Here is a 27,241-nt window from a genome sequence, read left to right as displayed (position 1 = left end):
AGCCCAAGCAGGAAAGTCTATGAGACTTTTATCAAACCACATAAAAACATAACATATAAAAACCAAATGTAAAAACAAACTATGTGGGCAACAGCATAGTGTTTTCTGAACTGAGACAGTTGTGGGCCCCTCTACTGTTTCCAGAGCTGTGTGCTAAGGGTTTGCTGTGGAATGAAATTTGCATTCCACTAACCCAGAATTTCTTTTGTTGGTTCATGGTCCATGGCAGTGCCATTTGTAACCAACTTTCCTTCCGCTCCAGGCTGTGCTGATGAGGTAGAAGACTAGTTTTTCATGACCAGCACAGGCCCAGTCCTTGCTCCGTGCTGCTGGGAACAACTCTCTTGTGTTGCAAGGCTTGAGCTGAGCAGTGGAGGCGAAATGTAGGCCTCGGCTTCCAGGAAATTTGTTGACCATTCACTTTCCATTTAGAAAAGCAGCTCTCATAGCACTGATGAAAAATCTTAATTTTACCCAGCTCCCCAAAGGCAGCAAATCATACTCACAACTAGCATCCACTCCTCTGTTTATTTCTGAGGAAGCTATATATGCCAGGGTGCATGATGGGAAGCAGAAGGAAGACTTGTCCATCCTCCAGATGTCCTCAGCCCCACTGAGGCAGTGACACCAGTGGTGAACATTGGGTGCTAAGTAGTGACAGAAGGCAGAGTCACCAAATGCCCTGCAGGCCACTCCTGGCTGAGTTGGGAAGATAACTAGCTTCCACAGCCATGGAAGAGGGGAAAGTGGTAGGTTCTGGCTTGGAACGGAAGATACTGCTTATGGGAGGCCAGGCAGGTCCAGGCCTATCTCCAGGCGGGGCAGTGAGTGAGTGCCCTCCTGTGCCCTACAGAGTGTGTCCTAAGCTCAGCTGGGTGTTCAAAGACAAAGGCCCCAACTGGAGCCCCAGCATAGGGCTCTAGACCAGAATATTTACTCAGGCCTTGACCTCCAGGAAGCTGGGCTCAGGAAGCTTCCGATCTAGGCCATTTCTGGTATAGTTTTCAATCGAAGCCTAACTAACAAGTATTAAAAGTCACCCATTTTACCTGTTTTTTGTCTTGGGAATGTAAGAGTTGGTTTGAACAATATGTCTCCTGTGTGTGTGTGTGTGTGTGTGTGTGTGTGTGTGTGTGTGTGTGTGTGTGTGTGTGTGTGCTTAAAATCCCATGTTGAAGGGCTGGGAAGGTGGCTCAGTGGTAGAGCACTTGCCTTGCAGCCTGAGGCCCGGGGTTCGATTCCTCAGCACCACATAAGCAAAAAAAAAAAAAAAAGAAGAAGCCTTGTTAAAATCCTATGTTGAAAACAACAGGGAGTCACCCACATACTTCAGGCAGAGAAAATGATTGAATCACCTTTCCCTTGGAGATGGCAACTCTGTTGAAAGAGGAGGGGGGGGGGGGGAAGGGAGGGAGGGAGAAGGAGAGAGAGAGCACGAAGGGGCTGGTACATACTTAATGCAGCTTGCACTCACTGTGTTCAGTGGGCCTGGAATGCTCCTAGAGCCTCCACCCTCACCCCCAAGGCTCATTTCACTGCCACCTTCCAGCATGAGACTTCCAGAACCACCGGACGGAAGTATTAGCTACAAGTTCAGCATTTGTGAATTAGGAGACCTTTAGAATCACAAGTTCTTGCTGTCACTGGCACAAGGGGGCTGGAGAATGTGCTCCTGGTGATGTGAGCAGGTCAGAGGTGCACTGGCTGAGAAGAGGCTGTGGGCCCCAAGCTATAGTCAGACCTCACAGAGGGCAGAGGGGCTTGCTGGGCTCAGGCAGGCCCAGTGCTCCTGGTGGCAGCCTTTCCTAGAACAAGCAGGGTTAGACACCTGATACACAGGCATCATGCACAGCACACACACTATCTGTAGAGGTGCAGAGTGTTGCATTCTGACCTGTCACTTGCAGCCCCAGGAGTTCATAGATCTGAGTTCTCTGAGGAGAAGCCAGGTCCCCTGTCCCCATTTTGCTGTCCTGCATACCCACTGGTCCTCCACTCCATTCACTGGTCTTCCACCCACCCTACCTCTCCAGAACCTCTGTGTTTGACCTTAGGGATTAGGTTTGGCTAGAACTGCAAGTGACATGGAGGAGCACAGTGTGTGTTTCAACTGCAGTTTCTCATAAAGGTGACTTAGTGTTCTGATTGGCATTGTCCTGCTTGGGCTTCCCTGCAAACATGGTTGGGGGAGGTGCTCTTGCTCTCCTTCTCTCTTTCCCTTGCCCCTCTCTCTCCCTTTTTCCCCTCTCTCCCTTTTTCCAGGGACCTGTGCTCATCCTGTAAGATATATGCAGATGTCTCCTTGCTGTGCTTTCTGTTGCTACAACTAAATGCCACAGGCTAGTAGATACTTTATAAAGAGAAAATGGTTTATTCCTCCCCAAGTTCAGAGTATTTCTATAATCAGAAAAACAAATGTCAAAGACACCCTGAAAAGTAAATAATGAGACTTAAAAATGAATTATAAAGAATTATAGAAAGTTAAGTACATAGCACAACCAGATTTCATTGGAATAAAAGTTTTATCCAGGTTCTCTGAGTTCCAGGAGGTCTGAGATACAGGGGCTTCATGTAATGGCAGTGTTCTTGCTATCAAGGACCTGCAGGGTCACGCAGTGCCATACAGGACATTGTATGGTGACAGGGCTCATGCAAGAGACCTGGTCAGACTGGCTTTTCCTACAGCACTACTCTGGCAGGCACAGTGGCTTATTATGCTTGTAATCCCAGCTAGTTGAGAAGATCCCAGCTTGAGGCTAGCCTGAGCAAAAGTTAGTGAGACCCTGAGGATGTCCCAGCTATGCAGGAGATAGAGATAGGAAGATCTGTACAGTCCAAGGTTAGCCTCAGACAAAAAACTCAAGACCCTATCCAGAAAAATCACTAAAGCAAAATGGGTTGGGGGGAGGGGGGGATGGTATGACTGAAATGGCTCGGCACCAGCCGAGCAAGGTACAAGGCCCTGACTTCAAAATAAAGAACAGATCCACTGTCCTGATGATTCAGTAACACCCCATGAACCCATGAATGGATTTTTCTAATAAAATTTCTACCTGAGCTGTGGTGAGGAAGTTTAAACCACTGTGACTCCTTTGCCCAGAGTCTCTGCCACACCCTTCATGTGCGTCTCTACCCACAGACACTTCACTTTGCTCCTAAAGAGTCATCTGGCTCCCCAGTCCAGCCTTAATCTCTGTCCACATGGACAGTAGGCTTACTTTTTAAAAATACAATTTTAGCTGGGAAGGTGGCTCAGTGGTAGAGCGCTTGCCTTGCATGCATGAGGCCCTGGGTTCGATTCCTCAGCACCATATAAGCAAAAAGAAAAAAGCCGGAAGTGGCGCTGTGGCTCAAGTGGTAGAGCGCTAGCCTTGAGCTGAAGAGCTGAGGGACAGCGCCCAGGCCCAGAGTTCAGGCCCCACAACCGGACCAAAAAAAAATACAATTTTAGGGGCTGGGAAAATTGCTCAGTGGTAGAGTACTTGCCTTGTATGCATAAGGCCCTGGGTTAGATTCCTCAGCCCCACACAAGCAGAAAAAGCCACAAGTGGTACTATGGCTCAAGAGGTAAAGCATTTGTCTTGAGCTGAAGAGCTGAGGGACAGTGCCTAGGCCCAGAGTTCAGGCCCCACAACCGACAAAAAATAAATACAATTTTATTATTATTGTTAGGGTGTTATACAGTGGGGTTACCATTTCCCTAAGCTGGGTAATGAGTATATTTCTTTTGTTTTTTTTTTTAGATGATACCACCCCTTCCTTTACTTCCTAAAAGTTTACAGTGCCTCCTCCCAACATTCTTGAGTGGGCTCACTTTTAAATCTTATTTACAGCCAGACATCAGTGCCTCACACCTGTAACCCTAGATACTCAGGAGGCTGAGATATAAGGACCACAACACAAAGCCAGCACAGGCAGGAAAGTCCAGGAGACTCTTATCTCTAATTAAACAGCAAAAAAAAGTGGACCTGTGGCTCAAGTGATACAAAACCAGCAATAAAGCCTCACAGACTCTGAGTTCAAGCCTTAGTACCAGCACCAAGAAAAGAAAAAATCTCATTTGTTCTTTAGGATACCTTCTACACTTGCTTTTCTGAGAGGAAACACAGGTAATTGGTCACCTGTGGCTCGAGGCCTGCCCCTCAGGGTCCCTACATACAGTATCCTGTCTCCCTCTTACACCATACACCTCGGTGCATGTGTGGATCTGTTCTCCATCCCTCTCTCAACTGGAGCTGAGGGTTCAAGAAGAGGGAGAAAAACCTAGAAATGTCCCTGATGTTCAGATTCTGATCTAAAATCCCTGGGACAGAGGATTATGGGAACAGGGGATTGGAGATTACTTGAAACCACAAAAGCCCAACTAAGACACAAGTACTATTGGAACACTTGGGGAAGCCAACCAGAGCACAACAGATGCTAAACCAGTGCCGGATCCACCTACCTGTAATACACAAAAGCAGGAGTTCGAGCCTCTTTTGCTCTAATGGTATTTGGTTGTAATAGATGTTGTCTAGGTAACCTGTCACCTGTATATTATTACAGCCAGCACACCAAACAGTAGCTGCAAGAAAGATGGGGGAAACAATTTCTAAAGCTTCAGGCTGGAGTTCAGAGGGTGGAAAGAAAACCATCTCTTTGTGTGACTCGCTTTACATCCAGAGAGACCTTGAATCAATGCCCCCTCTCTGAGTGTGTAAACACCTCTGAGCCTCACGCTTTTGTAATCTATATCCAAACATGTTCTTGCATTTCCAAAGGAGATTAACAGCATGAAACACCAGCAGGCACCTGGAGAGGGAAAAAAAACACTTGCTTATTTGCACAGATATTTTACTATGGAGAGCTTTTTAGCGTTTCAGACCTTCCTTTGGGAGACCCATAGAGGAAGGAGCCTGCAGACAACGTGTCTCCCTATTTGCCAGGCTGTTCACCAGACACCCTTCAGAACCACACAGCTGCCCTGGCCACATACCCCATATTCTGCTCCTGCTCACCTCCATCAGGAGCCTTCCTACCCACCTAGGGCTAACATTCACCTTGAGCTTTTTGCCAAGGGACTCTGGTGGGAATCAGGCACTCAGCTGAAGTAATTCACATTTACAAACTCCCTATTTGGCCCCATTGTCATTATGTTCCTCCACTCCCAACCTTCATATGGATGCACTATCGCTAACAGCCATGCACACATCGAACAGGGCTTGCAGGCTCCCCAGGCTCTTCGGCTGCTTGTGTCCCTGCCCACCTCATGGGTGACTGTGGAGGTGTCACCACCTTCCATCAGACACTCAGGGTCACCATTGCTAGTCCTGGCTAGTAGCCTTGCTCTGAAGACCTGAGCATCAGGTCAGCTCACAGACAGTTGTTCTTTTGTTGCCATGTAAGAGTACAGCTTTGAATCAGTGTCTCTGAAGGTTTGCCCACCTCAGGCATCTGTGCCAGCTCTTGGGCACCAGGTTTCAAAGAGCTAAGTTACACACACACACACACACACACACACACACACACACACACAGGACTTGCAGGCTGTCCCCACATCTTAGCAGCTCTTCTTTGTGTCTCACACAATGCATGATTCTGGAACATGTTTCATGCTTGTAGCCCATGCCCTCTCTCAACTCCATTTTTCTAGGCAGACAATGCTCTCTCCACCTTGCAGGCAGATTCAGAAGGCAGCCCAGGCCTCCCACTCCATGTTTTAATCTCTGCTTCGGATCAATGTCCCCTCCGGTGTGGCCTTGCTCCTTTGAATGTCTGTATTATCATAATTCACCCATCACCTTAAAAACAGGGCTTCGCCCTGGCTGAGTCTGCGCCTCCTTATTGATTCAGCATATCCATTCTCTCCCCGCACACACCGCGGCCCCTGACCTTGCCTGCTGAAATCCAGCACGCTAATGTTTCACCTAGCTGTGGCCGTAATTACCTAAGCAGCCTCTTTCATGAAAACGCTCTTGTCTCTGACTGCCGTCTATCATTATTCTCTGAAAATGCCAGGCCGGTTACACAGCGGCCTCTTTTGCCAGGAATGCATGGAGAAAGACTCATGTAATCCAGCCAGTAAGTAAGTCTTTTAAACGTGCCAGAGTGAAAGATCAGTATTCATCTTTAGGCTCATCAGACCTGCACGGATGAAAAACGACAGCATCTTTATTTAAGATGAAAGTACAAACAGAACCCAGGGGCTGAGGAATTTTGTCCCCTTGGCTCAGCGTAGAAACTGATCAGGAAATAGAAAATAATAACCAGATTTCCTGCGGTTAGGAGTGATGACATTGTGCCTTGCAGTTTCCATGCATTAACTACTAAGTCTTCAGCAGGGCCACACCAAGTAGATATTGTCCTTTCTCTGTTCCCATGCCAGAGGTCAGGGGTCAAAGGCAGACCTGCAGCCAGTGCTGGTGGTGACATGCAAGGAAGGACAGACACGCAGATGGCCCTGTCCCTGTGGATGCCCACACCTGCACATGCTCAAGACAATGATCTAAAACCTGTACCTGTCCTCCTGTCTTCTTTAGAACATTTCTTGATGACTTAGCATATCAAATATGGTGAAAATACTCAGTACATAGTTGTTACATTATTTTCTTTTATTTTTTTTTGTCAGTCGTGGGGCTTGAACTCTGGGCTTGGGCACTGTCCCTGTGCTATTCAGCTCAAGGCGAGTGCTCTACCGATTGAGCCACAGCACCACTTCCGGTTTTCTAGTGGTTTATTGGAGATAAGTGTCTCACGGACTTTCCTGCCTGGCCTGGCTTTGAACCGTGATCCTCAGATCTCAGCCTCCTGAGTAGCTAGGATTACAGGCATGAACCACCGATGCCCGGCCATTACATTATTTTCTTTAAGGAATAATAAGTCTACATAGGTTCAGTAAGTATAACTTTTCTGGATACTTTTGATCTTTAGTTTGTTGAATAAAGAATGCAAAATCCACTGATAGAGAAGTTTGACTGTGCTAAGCCACCATTAAAACATGAGCTTCTGAAGGGAAAATGTGTGTGTGTGTGTGTGTGTGTGTGTGTGTGTGTGTGTATACAAGCATGCATGCGCTTGCAGGTCCTTGGACTAGACTCAGGGTTTGGGTGCTGTCCCTGAGCTTCTTTTGTGCAAGGCTAGGGCTGTATCACTTGAGCCATATCACCACTTCTGGCTTTTTTCTTTTTTTCTTTTTTTTGGGGAGGGAAGGGGGGTCCGGTCGTAGGGTCTGAACTCTGGCCTGGGCACTGTCTCTCAGCTCTTCAGCTCAAGGATAGTACTCTACCACTTGAGCCACAGTGCCACTTCAGGCTTTTTTTTCTACTTATGTGGTGCTGAGGAATCGGACCCAGGGCCTCAAGCATGCAAGACAAGCACTCTACCACTGAGCCACCTTCCCAGCCCACTGGCTTTTTTCTTTATTGAACCTCACAGACTTTCCTGCCCAGGCTGGAACTGTGATCCTCATATCTCGGCCTCCTCAGTAACTGGTATTTCAGGCATGAGCCACTAGCTCTCAGCTTAAGGAAAAATTGTTGATATTCTGTGTAGATGAGTGAAATGGAAACCCCACATGTAGAGGATAAGTTTTTAAACCCTGTACATAAGAAAATGAAGTGTTCCCAGCCAGGCATGGTAACTCACACTTACAATCTTAGCTACTTGGGAGGCAAGGAGTAGAAGGATGGTGGTTCAAGGCTAGACTAACATTATTGACACCTCAGCCCCCAGCTCAACCACTAGGTGGGCAGGGAGGTATGCACCTGTCATCTCAGCTACATAAGAAGCATAAAGTAGAAGGGCTGCAGTCTAGGATGGCCAAGCAGAGATCCTATTCCCCTATTCCAAAAATAACTGAAGTAAAAAGGGCTGCGGGGAGCGGGGGGGGTCTAAGTAAGGTGGTAGAATGCCTGCAAGGCCAGAGTTCAAATCCTAGTACCCAAAAAAAATAAATCAGTCCCATGAGAATCAGGTAGTAATGCATGCCTGTAATCTCAGATACTCAAGAGGTGAATAACAGAAGATCATGAATTCAAAGCCAGCCCAGGCGAAGTTAACAGTACCTTGTCCAAAAAGTAATAATAATAAAATAAAAACTGAGGGAATCACTAAATAGCAGAACATCCTGTGTTTCATCCTCAGTTTGGAGGAGAAAAAAAAGGAGGAAAGAAAGGGGAAAGAAAAGGAGAGGAGAAGAAAAGGAGAAGTCTGATCTGGCTACAATAATTCCCACCTCATCTCCATTCCTGCAATTCACAAAGACATGCCTTTCCATAGAATCTGAGCCTCACCAGATTATTACCTTTAGCAACTGGAGAATCTCAGCAGATATTTTTTTAAAAACCTGATCAAATAATAAAGATTAAACAATAACCAAATTGCATCTGTAATCATGTTCTGCTCCTCAGAGTAAATAATACTTCATTAGCTTGGCCTGCTAGCTGAGAGGCGGTGTGGTCTTCTAGTGAGTAGCGCAATCACAGCCAGCTCTGCAGGACTGGCGGGACAGACAGAAGTGTGACACTGGCTGGGCTCAGCAGAAACCTCACTTCCAGGTGTCCCCTGCCCTAGCACAGACACTCCCAGTTCCCAGTCTTGGTCTCACCTGTGTGAGAGCACCCCAATCCCAATTGAACCATAAAGGGCACATGCTTCCCACCATAGCAACATGAGGACCATCACGTGACTCACGACAGCCAGAGGAGGGCACCCAGAGAACCCCCATTTCCATCACATAGCAGTAGGCCAGTCCCAAAAGATATAATTCAAGAATTTAAAACCCAGATAATAGAGAATATGAGTGTATTTAAATGCATAAAGGCAAATGCAAGGAGAAATAAAAGCAGTAATATAAGGAGCCAAAATTGTGTGACAGAAAAGGCACTTGAGGGGCCTGGGAAGGTGGCTCAGTGGTAGAGTGCTTGTCTTGCATGCATGAGGCCCTGGGTTTGATTCCTTGGCCTCACATAAGCAGAAAAAAAAAAAGAAAGAAAAGGCACTTGAAGGAAGATGGGAACTTGGTCATTCCAGACGCATTCCTGGGAAGGAGCCATTAGACACTGTCTGAAGGAGCCCGACACTGAGTAAATGGCTCTAACTCTCAGGGTACGAACTGGAAGGGCCAAAAACAGATGACGATAGACCTTCCAGAGCCTCAGAAGGAAAAACCTGCATCCAGTCAAGCAAAGGTACCCACAGAGATACTGATAAGAGAAGCAAGTCACGGGGCAGGAGGCTGGTGGCTGGGTTTGCAGGGAAGAGTGGAGCACCTTCCTAAGGCTCTTCCTGTGCCCCCTTAGATCACCCCCAGAAAGATGCCCAGAAAGCAGATCAAGTAAGCAGACCTTTAAAGTCACTCATTTTCCTGCCTGCCTCCCCTCAAGAAGCAGGAACTCCTTAGAAGATAATAGACTTCCTGGGAAATTCTTTAGGACCTTTCTTTCATAAATAGGCAATCACTGTTCCACTTGAGCCACACCCCAGTCCTCTGTTTGTGTTTTGAGATAGAGGCGCTGGCTGGCCCCAAACTTAAGATTCTCCTGCATCTGCCTCCAAGTAGCTGCAATTATGGTTACTAGAGTTGGCTGCTCTGGGCTAGGCCCAATGGAGCAGGCCCGATGTGGCTAAGTCAATCTATCTGGCAAAGTTGAGTGTTGTTCCAGCCTGGGAGAGGGAGGGTAAACCTTCTACCCAGCTCCTCCAGGGTGGGGCCACACCAGGAGGTCAAGTCTCCTCATGTCCCTCCATTACTACAGCGATAGTCACCATCCCAACTTGGGGTCACCGTGGCAGCAACACTGTGTGGGAGAACTGGGGAGCCTCAGAATGAAATAATAACCACGAGCATAACCAGAAGAGACCTCCAGGATACCCGGACTCGTGGGGAGAGGGCCTCTGCCAATGGTAGCAAGTGGAGAGCAGCTAGTGTCACTGTTTTTTGATCACATGGAAGGATGGAATGGCCAGGTGAGGAGTGCTGTGCCTGTAACTGGGGCCCAGTGGCCTGTGATGTCATCTGTGGTCCCCATCTCACTTAACTTAGCCATGGGTCACATCACAGTATGGGGATTCCCATCCAGCCATGCCTGCTCTGATGCCACAGCCTCCACATACCACTGCTTCTGTTAGGATCCGCCCCCCCACACACACTTATGGGAGGAACAGGGTTGCAGGGTCAAGACCAAGCAAGGACCAACAAGAGACTGTGATGGAAGATAGGTGTGGGTAGGCATACAAGCCTCCAAGCCCACACCCACTTCCTTGGCCCCTTCAGGCCACCCCCACTGTGTGGCAGGGGTGCAGAAGACGGCCGGGGGGTTCTCGCATGCAGCGGGTGCACAGCAGCTACTGCGGTGACATTGTCTTCCTCATTTCAGAATACTCTCCATCCTGGGGCCCCCAAACTAAAGACCCCCCTGCAATCATAACTGAGCATGGGGAGAACGGAGAAACGGTCAGCCTGGGAGGGCTGGCTGGCCATTTCTAGGTACAGTCTTTTGTCGGCAACTCAGAAGGTACCAGTTTCTTCCCTAAGGCCAGTTGGGCAGGAGCAGCAGTGATGGCAGCTCAGGGGTCTAAGGTCAGCGTCCTGTGAGCCAGGGACAGGAGAGGGCTTGCTGCAAGGTCAGGGAAATAGCACCAAGTGTAATTAGGCACCCTGGAGTTCAGGGCCAGCTATGAGGAACAGCCAGGCACCTCGCTGAGCTGAAGCCAGGACACCTGACAAGTTGTGTGGCATGAGCCAGGCCATCAGGAGGGACGCGGCTCTCCATTGCTGCAGGTGGCTACCACTCACAGGCTGCCCAGCACTGGACCAGGTCCGCTCTACTGGATTTCATTTCCCAGCTGTGTCTGCCCAGTTTACCAAGAACAGTTGGGCTGCCATTAATTTTTGTTGGAAGTCGCAGCACCCTGTCTGTTCTGGTTTTAATCAACAGCTGGACCACATGTGGTCTCTGAGCTCAGAAGAGGCAGCACCTGGCACCAGTGTTCCAGGCTGGGTCTGGAACGCTGGCCAGACCTCTCCAGATGCTGGTGGGTGGGCATGGGACTGCCTGTCTGGAGGAGTTTGAACCCTTAATTGTCAGGAGTCTAGAAGAAGCCAGGTACCAGATTATAGGTTCAGCCTGTAATCCTAGGTACTGAGGAGGCTGGAAGTCTGAGAATCACAAACCTAAGCCAGTCTGGGCAGGAAAAGTTGATGAGACTTAACTCCAGTTAAGCAGCAAAAAGCCAGAAACTGACATGTGGCTCAAATAATGGAGAACTATCTATCCTTGAGCAAAACAGCTAAGGGACAGTGCCCAAGCCCCAAATTCAAGCCCTAATATGTGTACACACACACACACACACAACCTAGATACTAGGAGAGACATTTAGAACCAGCTGGCCTCTCCTCAATTGACTGACAAGAAGGAAATAATTATTTAAATTGGAGCCTCCTAAGAGCTCAGCGTGGTCTTGGGTGAGGAGGGATCTATACTCTGGGGAGGGGGAAGAGGGGGCTGAGGCAACCTGGGAAGGCCAAAAGTAGGAGAATGCATAAGGGAAGTCTGGCCTTCCTGCTTGCTGCAGGCTGGGAAATTTTAAAGGACTTCCCTCTCCTACCTGCCTGAGGGGAGGGGCTTCATCATGGGAAGGTGGTGGAGGTGCAGAGCAGCCACAGCCAGGGGTCACTGCAGATTCACACACACACACACCACCAACCTGGGGCCCTGGTTCCCATGCATTCTCTCAGCATACAGCGTGCTCAGGAGAGATGAAACTTTTCACATCCTGTTCCGATGAAAGATGAAGAGTGAAACAAGTTCCATTCATCAACATGGATGGGAAGTGACCACCCTTTCAATTCTTACCACAGCCACCTCTAGAAACAGAGAAGAAACAAATGACCATGTTTGGGTTTCTAATCCCACAAGTCATTATGGTATGGGAAGAGTTCAGGTTTGCAGTCAAGTGAAGGAACAAATGGCTAAGCAGACTCTCCTCTCCTCTCCCTGCCTCTCTTCTCCTTTCCATCGCTGCCTGGGTCCCACCTGCAGGGTACCAGATTGCCTACCGCCTGGCCAGCAGCAGCCCGCACACATTTACCACCGTGGAGGTGGGTGCCACAGTGCGACAGTTCACAGCCACGGAGCTGGCCCCAGAGTCTGCGTACATCTTTAGGCTGTCTGCCAAGACAAGGCAGGGCTGGGGGGAGCCACTGGAGGCCACGGTCATCACCACCGAGAAGAGAGGTAGGCCTACCTCTTCTGGGGGGGGGGGCCGGGGGGGAATGGGAGGAGGGGCGGCTTGAGTGGTTGCCGCCATAGTGGGGCCATAGTCCCATCCCAGGAGGATGAGACCTTCACTTCAGAGATGCAGAAGGATTCCAAGGAGCCAGACATGGAACCAGGTGCATTATCCTATCACACCCATCCAGCACAACCTCTAATCATCTGCCTACCCTCTCAGATAGGTGAGCACCCTGCTTTAAAGGCTTGAAATACAGCTCAGAGAGGTCATGGAACTGGGCCAGTGTTAAACAGAGAATCTTCAGTGAGTGGAAGCTCCTAGAAGGCAGGCATCTTCTCTCTTATGTGCAATTCTGTGTCCCCAGTGGACAGGTGCATAGTCAGTGTTTTCCTAGTAACTGGTCTTTGTGAATACCTGCCCAGCTCCAGGCTCAGGATCTGGCACTCAGCATACAGGTTTGCTCTCATCCCAGCCGGGAGAGCCTGATGCCTGATTTGCAAGTTAACATAGCTATGGAGCTGACCCAAGTGAAGGTGTGGCAGGCTCCTGTCTGCTAGTTCCTGTCCACGGCCTTGGGCTTCACCCTGGAACCTGCCACAGCAGCCCCTGGAATGCACTGCAAGGCCTCAGCTCAGCTGCTGACTCGACCTGCTGGTGCCAAGGTTATGGCCACATCCAGAGGCCCAGGGGAAACTAGGACAGGAGGGCTTCCAGCAGGCTGGTGAGAAATGCTTAGAGCGGTGGTTGGGAGCTGTGTTGCTTTGATCCAGTTTCTTCCCCTCTGTGTGCTGTGCCTCTGGTATCCAGGGCCACTGTGTGGCCCTCCCTGTTGTTGTCAAGACTCTCCAGAAGCAAAATGTGGAACCAATTCTACATTATTACAAGCTGTAGAATACAGCCGGGTATGGTGGTACATGCCTATAATCTCAGCTATATCAGAGGCAGAGGTAGGAGGGTCATGGCCCCAAGTCAGCTTGGGCAAAAATACAAGAACCTACCTGAAAAATAACAAAATCTAAAAGGAGTTAGGGACCTGGATCAGGTGATAGAGCACTTCTCTAACAGGTGTGGGGCCCTCAGTACTGTCAGAATCTTTTTAATCTAGTGTAGAGCATTGCCATGAGTGAAGAACTAAACTTGGCACTTGGAAGACAATTCTGACCTTAAAGCCAATGAAGGAGGTGAGGAAGGAAGCTGGCATGAGCCCTCTTGGTGCCCTGGTCACCCCAGTAGGCACTTCTTCCTCAACTCCCTTCCCCAGCTTTCACAAAAGTGTTCTGGGTTTGTGTTGATGAGGACCCTGACACCCCCAAGGTGACTAGGAAGCTGCTCGGGAAAGATCAAGCACTCATCCCCAAGTCCTGCCACATCTGCCAGGCTCTACTGGGTCCATATGACCGCACTCATCTCTGCTGAGCAGAACACTGTTTCCACACCAAACCTGTGCCCTGCTGATGTAGGAGGCCATGCCTCACAGACCCTCCCAAGACCAGCAGGTTCCTGCCAGTCCAGAGACCTGCTCACCTGCTTTGCTAACTGGTCCACACTAAGCCAGACTCCTCGTCTGCTTCCTAAGGTCCCAGCATGGTCTACTTGTTCTTCCCACTTAACTGCCTTGTTCCACCCCATCTTTTTGACTTGGTTCCTTCCAGAGGCCCTCCAGGCAGCACCTGCCTTGGCCAGGTCCCTGAGGGACAGCAGTAATGACTTCCACAGGGCTGCTGCTCCCATGTCACCCATGTCAAGCTACCAATCTGTTAGCCTTTCGTGGCTGTGACAAAATGCTTAAGAAATCCATCGTGGCAACAGGAGGGCATAATGAAGCAGAGCTGCTCACCTCATGGCAGCCAGGAAGTAGAGGGGGAACAGGAAGTGCCTGTTGACAAGGTCTACCTACCCCTCAAGGGCTGCCCCTTGTGGCCTACTTCCTCCAATCAGACCCTACCTCCTAGGGTCTGTGGACTCATTGTGAACTCATGAAAGTGATTATCAACCATATGATCAAATGACTTCCCCAAAGCACCACCCTCTGGGAACCAAGCCTTCCAATCGGGGGACACTTCATATCCAAACCATAGCACTGAGTTCATGGAGGCCAAGCTGAAGGCAGGTGTCCTACAAGCAGACACAGGTATTGCCATGCCCACACTGGAAAGCCTGCTTCCCTTCCCAAATCTGATATCTACCGATAGTTCTGTGTAAGCTCAGCCACCCTGGTCAGCAGTCCATCACTGACCACTATGTCCTGGTAACAGTCTTGGGCCAGGACAGATCAAGTGACTGGCATGCGCACAGGAGGCCAGGACTGCTGGTGAAGTCACACCCTGTCACTGTGGAACCCACATCAGTGACCACTTTATTATATACCACAAATTTTAATCAGAATCAGCAATCCTCATGATAAACAACAGCACTCCCTCTATGAGGTTTCTCTGTTGACATCTCCGGGGCACAGGTTAGCCCTGAGTCCTGCATCACCACCCCACACCTGTCCCTACCCCCCAAGAGATCCAAGAAGAGAAGAGACACCTATTATGTGTGTTGAGAGTCAGGTTCCTTGCAAGAAGGAAGAAAATTCAGTGATCCTTATAGACTAAGCAAACATCAAATCAAAGAGAGTATAAAGGAGTACAGGCCGGGCACCGGTGGCTCACACCTGTAATCCTAGCTACTCAGGAGGCTGAGATCTGAGAATCATGGTTCAAAGCCAGCCCGAGCAGGAAAGTCCATGAGACTCTTATCTCCGATAAAGCACTAGAAAACCGAAAGTGGCGCTGTGACTCAAGCGGTAAAGTGCTCGCCTTGAGCTGAAGAGCTGCGGGATAGCACCAAAGCCCTGAGTTCAAGCCCCATGACCAACAAAATAATTAATTAATTAATTAAAGGGGTACAGTAGGGGTGCTTGGAAGAGCTCTAGCTTTGCTATCACCCAGATACCAACCCTGGTGGTAGGATGGCATATAGGTGTTCGCCTGTTTGGCTCTGCTGTGGGAGCCAGCAGCTGTCTCTAGTCTGGCCTATCCTGGGCACATCCACAATCCGCTGCCATACCCCTCAGTGCCCGATCCATGCCGCCAGCTCATGGGCCAACTGCAGGAAGCAGCTGCAGGACATAGCATCTCACGTGACATGGCCTGGTCTGCTCTTTCCTTGCAGAGAGGCCGGCACCCCCCAGAGAGCTGCTGGTACCACAGGCCGAGGTGACAGCACGCAGCCTGCGGCTCCAGTGGGTCCCGGGCAGTGACGGAGCCTCCCCCATCCGCTACTTCACCGTGCAGGTGCGAGAGCTGCCCAGGGGAGAGTGGCAGACCTACTCCTCCTCCATCAGCCATGAGGCCATGGCCTGCGCTGTCGAAAGGTACTGAGGGAAGCCGGACCCTCCTTGCCCCGAGGATCTGTACCCCAGTCCCAAGTTTCTCCAGCCCATCGAGGGGGTGTCCCTGTTCCTATTAAGTGCCTCCACACCTGGGATCCCAGTGTCCCTGGGCCCTAAGAGGAGTTCCTTCCAGGCATGTGCTGTCTGCACACCCCAGGTCTGGGTGCTGGGGAAGGAGGGGAGAAGGAAATTAAGCCTGGATGTATGGGTTCCAACATCCTGGTCCCCCCAGAGGCCTATACTTGAAACAGGAGAAGGGACAAAGGGTGGGCGGCTGGTTGCAGGTTGGAGAGATGCTCCTTCTCTTTGTGTTCTCCTTGCCCCCAGCCCTGAGTGCAGCAAGGGAGAGACACCCCCAGAGCTGTCCAGGCATGGGTTAAAGTGGAAGAGCAAAGCAGAAGTCTTCACCCTGGGCTCATGTGGGCCTCAAGGTGACCTTGTCCCAGCTCCTTTGCAAGGGAGCCAACCTAGTTGGCTCAGCAGGCTCTAATCATCTGGGAGGCTACATGGGCCTGTGGCAGTCTTCCCTTGGCACCATGGTGGGGGTTCTGCAGGGTGGGCAGTACCTCAGAAGATGCCCAGGCCACTTGCGCACACCTCCTCATAGCCCACAAACTACTGTGTATGGCCAAGCTAGCTTGTCCCAACATTAATACAGGCAAGGCAGTGTGGTCCTCATTCTCTGGGGTTCTGGAGCCCGCTCCCTTAACAGCACCTAGAGAAGGACAGAAGCCCAGACAGAGGTTCGCAGGCCAGGCCCCATGCACAGCAGCACCCACCCCAAGTGACCCAGTGAGGAGAGGCAGTGTTCCCATTAGGAAACCATCAGGAAAATCATCTTCTTGCTCCCTGACAAGGTGCATAGAGCTGCTCAGGTGCATAGCTCAGCCCCAAATTTGAATAGCTATTTAGAAGAATTCTGGTACAAGGTATGTTCTCAAACATGTCCATGACCCTGTGCCATTTCTAAGTATGGATAATAGGAATTTGGGAGATGGGGCATACAGAATGTGCAAAGGACCTGAGGTTGCTTCCCCCACAGCATCAGTGGACTCCATGGGAGAAACCAGGGGCCGAGGAGATAGAGAAAGCCTTCCAGATGTGCCAAGATCTGTTAGGCTCTCCAAGGGCAGGCTGGATGGTTAAACCGTCTCCAGAGCCCTGGCAAGTGCTGTGAGCGCCATTTTTATAAATGAACAAGGTGAGATCCATGGAGATTAAACGACTTGCCCTGGGGAGCAATGGCAGAGTCAGAATCTCAATTCTGCTGGACCCATTCCCAAGCAGAGGTGTGCTTGTCCTGGAACCATGAGCGGAGAGCAGACTTCTCAGGGACTTGAAAGGGTGAAGGAGGATGCTGGGGGATGCTCATCCTGGAAACCCTGGCCTGCATATGAGGGTCCTGGTGGGAAGGGATATGTGGGCTGGGTGCTGAGGGATGGAGAGTCAGCGAGTCTATTGTGCAGAGATGGTTTGAGTGGAAGCAGGAAGCTGCTGCATTAGCCCGTGCCCAAGTGAAGGGTAAGGTCACTATCTCCTCTGGGCCACAAGTCACTGCTCTCTTGGGAATGAACGCCAATCCCCCTGTTTCAGATTGCCAGCTTGGCCCCCTGCCGAGAGCATCTGCAGAGGGACCATGCCCCTACCCCACGGCTCCCAGCCTAGTTCATCCATCTCTGGGAAGGCAGTGAGTGATCCTGCTACTGGAAGTTGCCTTCTGCTCCCCTGCATACCCGGTCTATTCGCCCCAGCTGGGAAAGTTCCCACGGCCATCTGACCTTGCTTCTCATGGTTGACCCTCACAAGCTGGTGCTACTCAGCACCACCCAGGCTGGCAGGTAGAGAGTGAGCATCTCTAAAGAGTGCACAGCATAACCCTAAATTGTTAGGGACAGTGACATCCCACACCACCCCCACTAGCTGTGATGGCAAGCTGGAGCCCCTGCTGCATGCCCTTCCTGGGGCTTGAACTCACAGCAGAGATGCCATCCCTTAGCTTTTTTTCACTCAAGGCTGGCAATCTACCACTTTCTTTCTTCCTTTCTTCCTTTTCTTTTTTAAACTGGTTAGTTGGAGGTAAGAGTCTCACAGATGTTTCTGCTCAGGCTGGCTTCAAACCACAATCCTCAGATCTCAGCCTCCTGAGTCTCTAGCATTACAGGCTTGAGCCACCAATGCTCAGCTTGTACATTTCTTATTAGTATATTCTAGCTGTACAAAAGAGGTCTCAGTGTGATATTTCCGTACATGCTTACTGTAACCCTGGCCAACTTTCCCTACTCTATGACTCCCCCTTAGTTCTCCATTTACCCCCTTAAAGCAATCTCAACAGGTCTCATTCTATGTTGCGCATACATGTGCATGAAGTACTTCAGCCTCTTCATTCATCCCCCCCCCAGTACCTCCCACTAGTACCCCCAAACCATCTGTTTTACATTCATGATCTCCTATTTTTGTTTTTGTTGTTGTTTTTGTCAGTTGTGGGGCTTGAACTCGGGACCTGGGCACTGTCCCTGAGCTCTTTGCTCAAGGCTAGCACTCTACCAATTGAGCCATAGCACCACTTCTGTTTTTCTGGTGGTTAATTGGAGATAACAGTCTCATGGACTTTCCTGCCTGGGCTGGCTTTGAACCTGGATTCTCAGATCTCAGACTTTTAAGTAGCTAGGACTATAGGATTGATTTACTAGCCCCAGCCATGTTTTTCTTTTTAAGGACAAGATTCTGCATATGAGAGAGAACATGAAATATTTTTCTTTCTCAGTCTGCTTTATCTCACTTAACATCATGATCTCTAGTTCCATTCATTTTTCTACAAATAACATAATTCCATTCTTCTTTCTGGCTGATACTCTACTGTGTGTAGATAGACCATGTTTTCTTTATCTGATGACGGACACCTAAGCTGATTCCATTTTTTGGTCCTTATGAACAGTGATGCTATCATGGATATGCAAATGGCTCTATTGTCTGCTGACTTTCGTTCTTTAGGATTTATGGCCAGGATGGTGTAGCAGAATCATATAGTAGGCAGTTCTATTTTTAGTTTTGTTTGTTTGTTTTGTTTTAAGGAACATCCATACTGAAATTAGTGGCTGCACTAATTTCCATTCCCATCAACATTGTGTCAGGATCTCCTTCCCCTGGGCCTCCACATCCTCACCAACATTTGTTGTTTGTTTTCTTGATGAAAGCCACTCTGATTGGGGTGAGATGGAATCTCACTGATGTTTCATTTGCATTTCTTATCTGGGGCTACAGCAATAAACAAGGCAGGCTTGTTGCTCATTCTCACTGTTACTGAGTCTTGTAAGGCATCCATAAAACAATTACGGGGCCATGTGCTGGGGTTCACACCTGTAATACCAATTGCTGGAAGCATACATAAGATGAGCACAGTCTGAGGTGGACCCTAGAAGAAAACAGAAGACTGTATAGGGAAAATAGCTAAAGCAGAAAGGGCTGGTGGAATGCCTCAAATGTCAGGGCACTTAGCAAGTGCAAGGCCCTGAGCTCACTTCTGAGTATCACAGAGAGGGGGTGAGGATGGGGGGAGGGAAGGAGAGAGAGAGGACAAAAGAAAAGGAGGAAGCGAAGAGGAGAGAAGGAGGGATGGCGAGAGGGAAGTTAAATGAACAGAGCATAAGGTCACTTAGATTTATGCTGACAATGGCTGACAATGACAACTATGGCAGCTAGAGTTAAAGGAGCACTTCCTCCAGGCCAGAGCCTCCTAAGGGGCTGCCCAGATGAAGAAGCCAGGGCCCAGTGTGCTATCCAAGATGGGCTGGGAGCTAGAAGAGGGGGTGCTGTTTGACTTCACAGTCTACCTTCCTGCAGACCACCTCCCACACACGAGAAAGAGAAGCAGCCAGCCATGCGGAGGCAGGCAGCCAGTGGGCAAGGCTTAGGAAGTCACCGGGGACGAGCCACCTTTATCACAAAGTCATGCCACAGTGGCTTCGGGGACGCAGGAAAAGTGAACGTGTCTGATTGAACTAAACAATGGCTGATCCCAGAAACCTGCCACAGAGATTATTCTCGCTGGTAGGACTTCAGCAACGTCTCCATTAAGCTGGATTAAGCCAGCCAGGCTCCTGGTGATGGCTGTCCCTGCCTCTGGGCTGAAGCCAGGCCTATCTAAGCTGAGTGCTTGAAGCTTGTGGAGAAACACTGTCATCTGTCTTAATTAAGATAGTGTGCCAGAGCAGGGGTGACGATTTTCTGATCACGGTTTCCAAAAAATGGTACGGGTTTCCTGAAAAGCAGAATCCTTTCTTGAGAAGATGGATTTCCCGGCTGGGCAGTGTCAGGCGGTCAGCAGCGGGGCTGCCGTTGACGGGGTGGGCAGCATGAGGCTCTGCCCTCGTAGGGCTCCTTCAGCATCAGGGCTCCCATGGGATTCTGTGGGAGGACCCAGCCCAAGTTCCTGGGCTTCCACATACCAAGTCTGGCTACTCACCCCTATCTGCCAAATCCTATTAAAACTATTAGAACTATCAGGTGGCCAAGACACACCCCGGAGAGAGGCAGAGGAAACATTTTTCAGCCCAATCTCCAGTCATCTTCGGGACATAAGCTTTAGGTTTCAGTAGACAAAGAATTGAGGGTAGGGGGAGGAAAGGTGAGTGCATTCGTATTAGACAGTCCTGCTCACTGGTGTGTTCCCTGCATCAGCCCTTGTCTGGGGAGGGCTTCCAGAAAAGTCATTACGGCTGTTGTCAGTGGTGGGATAGACAAGTCATTATTGCCCGACTGTGGTCTTGTCCTGAGGAGGATTTCTACTGGTCCGGTTTTTAGGTTCAGCCCCTCCCTTCCTCCCTGCAAGTGTGTTGTTCTCAGATCTATCCTTTCTGGGTGCCAAGGTGACGGCAGAGCCTCTGCACAGAGAATGGCTCAGCGCAGAGACAGCTACAAAACCAAGGCAAATGTGCCATACTTTTCCCCTGCTTTTTGTTTATTAGGCCCAAGTAAGGAGCCAGTGCTTTTTAGCAAAACCACCTGTTATATGAGGAGCAAGGACAACTCATTATGGGCTAAGAGGCCTGGGACTCTGGCATCTGGAATCACCCTGAATCTCTCCCTGGGAGAGGGATGTGATGGTCAGCCATGGCCTGGCACAGAGCTGCTGGGGGACAAAAGGGAAAATGCTACACCTTTGTTACCTGCTCACCAGCAAGCCATATCCACAGATATCCAGCCAAATACTGAGCCCGCCTGGGTGTTTGTCACTGACCAGTCAGGGCAGCTGAGGGGTTGGGGGTGGGGGGGGGGGTGCCTGCACAGAGAGTTTGACCCAAGTCCCAGTGTAAGTCATGGCATGACAGCTGGCTCAGGAGACCCCAGAGGTACGGGGGGGTGGGGAGGAAGGGGGGCTTCTCAGTAGAAGGAGAAAGGACAGTCAGGGAAGGTGGAAATGGGCCTGAAGTTTGTGGCCCTGAAGTCTTAGGGACTGGGGCATTTCTCTAGGGATCGTTGGAAGCCAGGTTTTTAGACCCAAGGAGTCCCACACTAAGCCTAGCCACTCTCCCCAGTTCACCAAATAGACATGGTAAAGGGCTGAGAAAGGAGATTTATGTCATGGCAGCCATTTGAAGACAGTACTTCAGTACATCTTCAGCCATCTACGAAGGCACAGACAGTGGCCTCTGATTAGATAAGGAAAAAGGTGACAGGGGTGAGAACGGTGTGCATAATTACAACAGTCAGGGGTGGGGTGGCCATCAGGTCAGCCTGTGACACTGGAGCCCTGGCAGGTAGACTGTTCTCTTCAAGATGCTAAGAAAGTGATGCTGTCTGTCTGAGGGGCAGCTGGCATTCCATCACAACATGCTTCTTTGTGGATCCTGTTCCAGAGCCTACCATGGTTCTGAAGTGACAGCAGCAGGGAATGGCTCAGATCACCACGCACAGATGCAAAATGGGGCTATGAGCTGAGCATCCAGCGTTTAGTTCAGTCACAAGGCCAGTGAAAGCAACCTTTAAGTTGCCCTTTTGTAAGCTGACATAGATGGCATGGACACAGTCTTATTGTGTGAAGCGATGTGCAGATGTTGTTTCTAGACAGGCTTTCCCCCTGCCTACCCCAGACCACCCCATGCCACACACTACTTTCGGGCAGTGGACGAGGGAAGTACCCCTGATAGGGCCTCTGTTTTCTCACCCTTGAATGGACACAACAATGACTCTGGCCTGCACACTCTCTTGCAGGCTAGATGGGGTTGGGCTTACCATGGGCTTGGTCCAGTGTGAGGTGGACACAGGGCAGTGACCTGGGCCAGTCCAGTGGGCAGCTCCTAGGGAGGAGAACACAGGAGACAGACACTCCATTTGCTCTGGATTGATCCATGGAATACTGATCTGTTAGTTAGTCCTGAGAAAGCCCTCAGAGAGCAGAGACTCTAAGCAGGAAGGTCTCCCATCACAGAAGCTGTGGGGCATCATGACCAGAGCCTTCTTGTTGGGCATGAAGAAAGACCAGGGTGTTCACAGCTGTTCCTCCACACAGACCCAAGTTTCCTTAAAGGCCCTGTCTGTCATTGCAGCCCTGTCTCAACTCTCACCAGCCCAGCTAGGAGGGGAGGGGAGGGAAGACATCCACCCCTCCTCTGGGCTTTCCCTAGAGCAGCACCCCAGGGCTGGGAAGGGTGGCAGTTCTCCTGTAGTTATAGGACTTTTTGCGCTACAGGCTGAGGCCCTTCACCTCCTACAAGCTGCGCTTGAAAGCCACCAACGACATTGGGGACAGTGACTTCAGTTCAGAGACAGAAGCGGTCACCACTCTGCAGGACGGTGAGCAGCCCTGGGCCCTCTAAAGCAATCTGGGTTCTCCTGTGAGGCAGGCACACAGGCCCCTAAAGGGAGACCCCCACTTACATCATGTGCCGGTAACACAGGCCCAGCACTCCTGCGTACCCTGCAGGTGTAAATCAGGGCTTCTGAACGGATGGAACTATCTTTGATTGGCTTCCAAAGCCCAACCATCCATTAGCATCCCAGAAATTGAATAATTGATAGCGTTGTTAAAAATAAATGTCAGCAGGAGCTGGGTTGAAGAGGTTCCCCCATTCTTCTTATTCACAAGATGCTCCATTTTGACAGTAGCAAAGGTAAGTGATGGGGGGCAGAGCCCCTCAGCGCGCCAGGTGGATTTTCCACTTGCACTACCTCAGCAGCACTGGGCCTGAAGATCCATCGTGATTGTCAGCGACCCGGTCCTGCAGGGCACAGTAAGCCCCAGAGACAACTCCATCAGTCGAGTGGAGCAGTGATAACCTGACTTGAGGGATAGAAAAAAGGATGGATATTGTATAACACGCAGATCCAGCCCGAAGCCTGAGCGCTTAGTTCACCCAGCGGTGCTTTATAATAATTCCCCAAGACAACCCCAGGGCTCTAGCTTTTCCATTTAACGCACTAGTGGAACCATTTTCAAATAGAACAGCTTCTGCTGGCTCACCCCATGACCTCATATCTTCTATGCTGCTCTTTATAGAACCTGGAAGTTCTGTAAGCCACCCAAGCCCCCACCCCCCCAACCCCAAGGGACCAGGCAGCAGGTAGAGGGAAAACTTGGTCAGCTTCTCAGCACCATGCGGACATAATTTGTGCTACAGATCCCACACTCCCCACTGGGCTGAGTTTGCAGGGGCTGGGGGCCCTGGTAAGAGAGTCTTCAAGTCTCTGGGAACCAGACTTGCTCTTCAGAACTAATTTGTGTCTTCGGGTCTCACCACAACTATTACCAGTTTGTGGATACCAGGCAATTATGAGGCCAGGAGAAGCCGTACTGAAGGAGAGAAGACTGCGTGAAACTCATTTTTAGACCCCAGGCCCAAATTTCAGGAGTCCCACGTTAGGTCTGGCCACTCTTTCCCATATGCTAAATAAAGAAACAGGGCAGCCATGGGAAGATAGCACTTCAGTACATCTTCAGCAGTCTTCAGGGTATAGACATTGGCCCCAGGTTGAATAGGGAGAATTGGAGACAGGGAGAGAAAGGTATACAAAAGTTAACTCAGTCCCAGATCACAGGGGCATTACCTGGCTGGCCATCTGCTCAGTCTGTGACTCCACAGAGGCCTAGCAGGTGGTCTGCAGCTTTGGGCTGCTCTCTTTAAGGTGCTAAGAAGGTGACCTGACCTGTCTGAGGGGCAATTTGCCTTTAGTCACAAGATGCTCATGGGTGAGTCCTGTTCTTCCTTGAGCCCTAGGTAGTTATGAAGTGCCTGCAGCAGGGAATGGCTCAGATCACCGGGCACAGATGCACAGATGCAAAATGGTGGATGGGGAGGGGACTAGTTATCCAGATTTTGTTCAGCTTTTAATTTATGCGCCCAGTAAAATTAGCCTTTAAATTGCTTGTTACATGCAGGGCTCAGAGGAAGGCCCTCTGGACTTGGGACCCATGGCTCAGTGTCTCTACTGTGCTGGACACAGGGAACTGAGTCAGCTCCAAGGAGTTCATGGGGGCAGAAGAGGGGGTGTGTGAGAGGGCAAAGGGGAAGCACACCCCAGCTTTTCACTGCAGGCTCCTGCACCCAAAAGACCAATTAAAGTGGGAGCCAACATCACACCAAATCACCACAGGGAGGGGATGCATTCTTAGGATTATGAATGCATTCATCTAAATCTTGCATTTAACACAATTCAACTCTGCAGTAATTCTCCCAAAGAAAGCCGCACAACGAGCTGGTTTTATTGTTGTGTTATCTCAGACAAGCAAGTGAGCACAAGATCTGACAGGCTGGCTGTGACCCAGGGGAATGGGCCCTTTCTGAAAAGCTATTCAAGGGGCTCTCAAGGCTCCCAAGGCCCTTCTTGCTCCTTTGATATTCAAATCAAGGCCTTTGAAGCACCTATCACATCATCTTCCTTCTCCTAGACTTGCAGTTTTCCTCTGCAGCCTATTTGCATTGTGTTTGGGTTGCTTTGTCTCTGACTCTGGGCTGAAGATTGATGGGCAAGACTTTCCCTGCTTAGACTTAGAAGATTCTTTGAGCTGTGGGTTCACTGATCCACATTTTCATTTCCTTTTCTTTCTTGGCAGTGCTTGGGGATGGAACCTGGGGCTTTGCACATGCACATGCTAGGGCAAGCACCCTACCACTGAGCTACATTCCTAGCTCTTGTTTTTGTTGTTTTTATTTTTTAGACAGAGTCTCCTATGTATCCCAGGCTGGCCTCAAATGTGCAGTCTTCCTCCCTCTACCTCCAGAGTGCTGAGATTACAGGCACATACCACCACCCCTGCCTCAGTATTTTTCTTATTAGGGTGATTTTTCCCTCCCCAGCACAGCTTGCCAGCTTGGGGCATTTGGAAACTCCTGTCTTGCCTGCTGGTTTGAGGTGTTCTCAGTAAGAGCCTGGGAAGGGGAGATAGCTAGGTGAGAAAGAGCTGAGGGTTGAGGATAAAGACAGTGACAGATTCAGAGGAGAACCTCAGACCAAAGACACAGGGATAGTGAGTGGAGAGAGTAGAGCAAGTGCTTAGGGACTTACAGGGGGATATGGAGCCGATCATACTCAGCTCTATGAGCATTTATTGAATCATCAGGCAGGGAGACCCAGAGTAACAGGTCACTTTATGTACCCAACAGGATCACATAATTTGGAGGGAGCAGCAAAGCATGGGGAAGAAGACCCTCTAGGTCCTGGCAGATGACAAACCAGAGGGCAGGGGCTTAGCATGGACAGAGGTCAAACCATCCTTGCCCCCCACCCAAGACCGCAGCAGAACTACTGTCACTTTCTGGGCTGGAGCCAACTACCCTCTACTTTATTGACTGGCCAGTCACTAACAGTGGCCTCCCCTCCCTTTTCTTGACAGTTACAGATCAAGAACATTGTAGCCTGACAAAGCTCTTACTAAAGGCCTGTGAAAATGGTATTTGACACCCAAAGAAGTACAGGACTGGTAGTACAGAGGAAAGGTTCGAGTAGGGACCTCCCAGGGTGTCATGGCTGGAATGAGTGACCTCAGCACACCTCGTGAAGAGCCCTGGATGTCTCAGAAACAGCAAAGACTAGCATCATCTGGTGGCTACTCTTGTTAAGACTGTGTTAGGAAACTGAGTCATGAGGGTATTAGAATAAGAAAGAACAGAAAGCAAGCTCAGCAGACAAGATAACTTTAATGGCAAGTTGAAGAGGGTGACCTGAGGAGAGTCAGGAGACACAGGCAGAGTAATAGGGACAGGGTGGAGGGACTTAAGTAGGGTCCTAGGGGGGGCAGGGTCAAAGGTAGCTGAAGAGTGGCATGGAGTTTCCAGACTGATGTGTCCTAAGAGTTCTGAGAGTTCTTGGCAATGGCCTGAAATGGAGGAACTCAGGTGCCTGATACCTGAGGGGTAGTGATGGGCTTCACACTGAGATTAAGACTCTGGGCTGGAGAATTTCGGGAAGATCCCTTTGGGGAGGATAGTCAGTGGGCCCAGGCATGGGAGCAACATTGAGTTAAGAGAACAAAGCAGATTTCTATCAGTCAGACTGGGGCCTTCTGGGAACACAAAGGAAGGGCAAAGAACAGAAGGAAGGGGACAGGCTCATTGCACCCCATACTCATAGGGGAAGACATTAACCAACTGAACCTTTCTAATCCTGCTTTTTTTTCACTGGGCTGCAGTTCCAGGAGAGCCCCCCGGGTCTGTCTCCGCGACGCCCCACACCACATCCTCGGTTCTGATTCAGTGGCAGGTAAGATCCAGGACCTCAGTGTCTGTAAGGCAAACACTCACTCCCTTCATAGTCAGCTGGGATGCTGGAGACAGACACCAAGCCAGGCTTGTACCCAGTGTTTGAATGAAACAAGGGAAACAGCCAAGAAACTGGAAAGGAAACTTGTGTTAAATGTAATTTCTCAAACTTCCAGGAAGGCCCGAGAGCCCCCAGGAAACACCAGCTGGGAAGTGACTACAGTAATCTGAAGGAAAGGGGCTCAGCCCCCAGGCCTGTGTGGTCCTGATCTGGGTGCAGAGAAGGGGGGATGCAAACACTTAGGTCCCCAGCAGGCACCTGGGCCCATGCACAGAGCCTAGTACAGAGCTCCTGGTGCTGTAAAGGACCATCACTTGAGGAATGGGAGGCTCTAGAGGTCATAGATCAAGCAGGAGCCAGGCTGGTGTATGGCTGTGTCCAGAGAGCCACAACAAGGCCGTTTAGCCTAGGAAAGGCTGCGAGCTGGGGTATCCCTCATGGTCTGGTTGGCACAGGCTCTTTGTGGAAATTGAAGTTGCTATCAGGAAAATGACAAGTGTCAGTTTGAATGCAGAGGTGCCTGGACGTGGGTGATGACAAAATCTGTGTGAGAGGAATACAGGAGATCTGAGGGGCTGTGTCTGAACCAGAGGCCTTGCGCTGGCCAGAGAGTCTGGAAAGGCATCCAGTAACAAGGAGGGGTCTGCGACAATAAGGGAGCTGCTATTCCTGGGTCCCTGGGGGAAGGCTTTGTGCCATGGTGATGGCTGGGAAGATGGAGGCAGGAATGAGCTGTCATGAAGGACTGTTGGGTGTCTGGGCACTGTGAGGGACCCTGGTGGTCAGGATGGGTGAGCTGTACCAGGTGGCTTATACCCTGGGCTTAGAGGCCACCAGCACTGCTAAGACACAGCCATCCTATAGGAGTGCTGGGGGACAGAAAGAGGCCAGGACCAC

At 50.1% G+C, this 27,241-nt stretch overlaps 1 protein-coding gene across 1 annotated transcript in view; it reads left to right on the top strand.

Moving 5' to 3' along the window:
* The window catches only part of Sdk1 (sidekick cell adhesion molecule 1), an 836,641-nt gene that overhangs the window by 733,598 nt on the left and 75,802 nt on the right, over window positions 1-27,241 (top strand). Inside the window, exons 29-32 of the mRNA XM_042686840.1 lie at window positions 12,021-12,215; window positions 15,370-15,571; window positions 22,278-22,381; window positions 26,214-26,284. Of these exons, the coding sequence (XP_042542774.1) occupies window positions 12,021-12,215; window positions 15,370-15,571; window positions 22,278-22,381; window positions 26,214-26,284 (572 nt within the window). The remainder of the gene's footprint in view (window positions 1-12,020; window positions 12,216-15,369; window positions 15,572-22,277; window positions 22,382-26,213; window positions 26,285-27,241) is intronic.

Source organism: Dipodomys spectabilis, unplaced genomic scaffold (assembly GCF_019054845.1).
Source record: "Dipodomys spectabilis isolate Male_0828 unplaced genomic scaffold, ASM1905484v1 ptg000098l, whole genome shotgun sequence".
NCBI lineage: Eukaryota > Metazoa > Chordata > Mammalia > Rodentia > Heteromyidae > Dipodomys > Dipodomys spectabilis.
The sequence above is the reverse complement of the archived record's forward strand: the minus strand, read 5'-3'. Positions and strand labels throughout refer to the sequence as shown.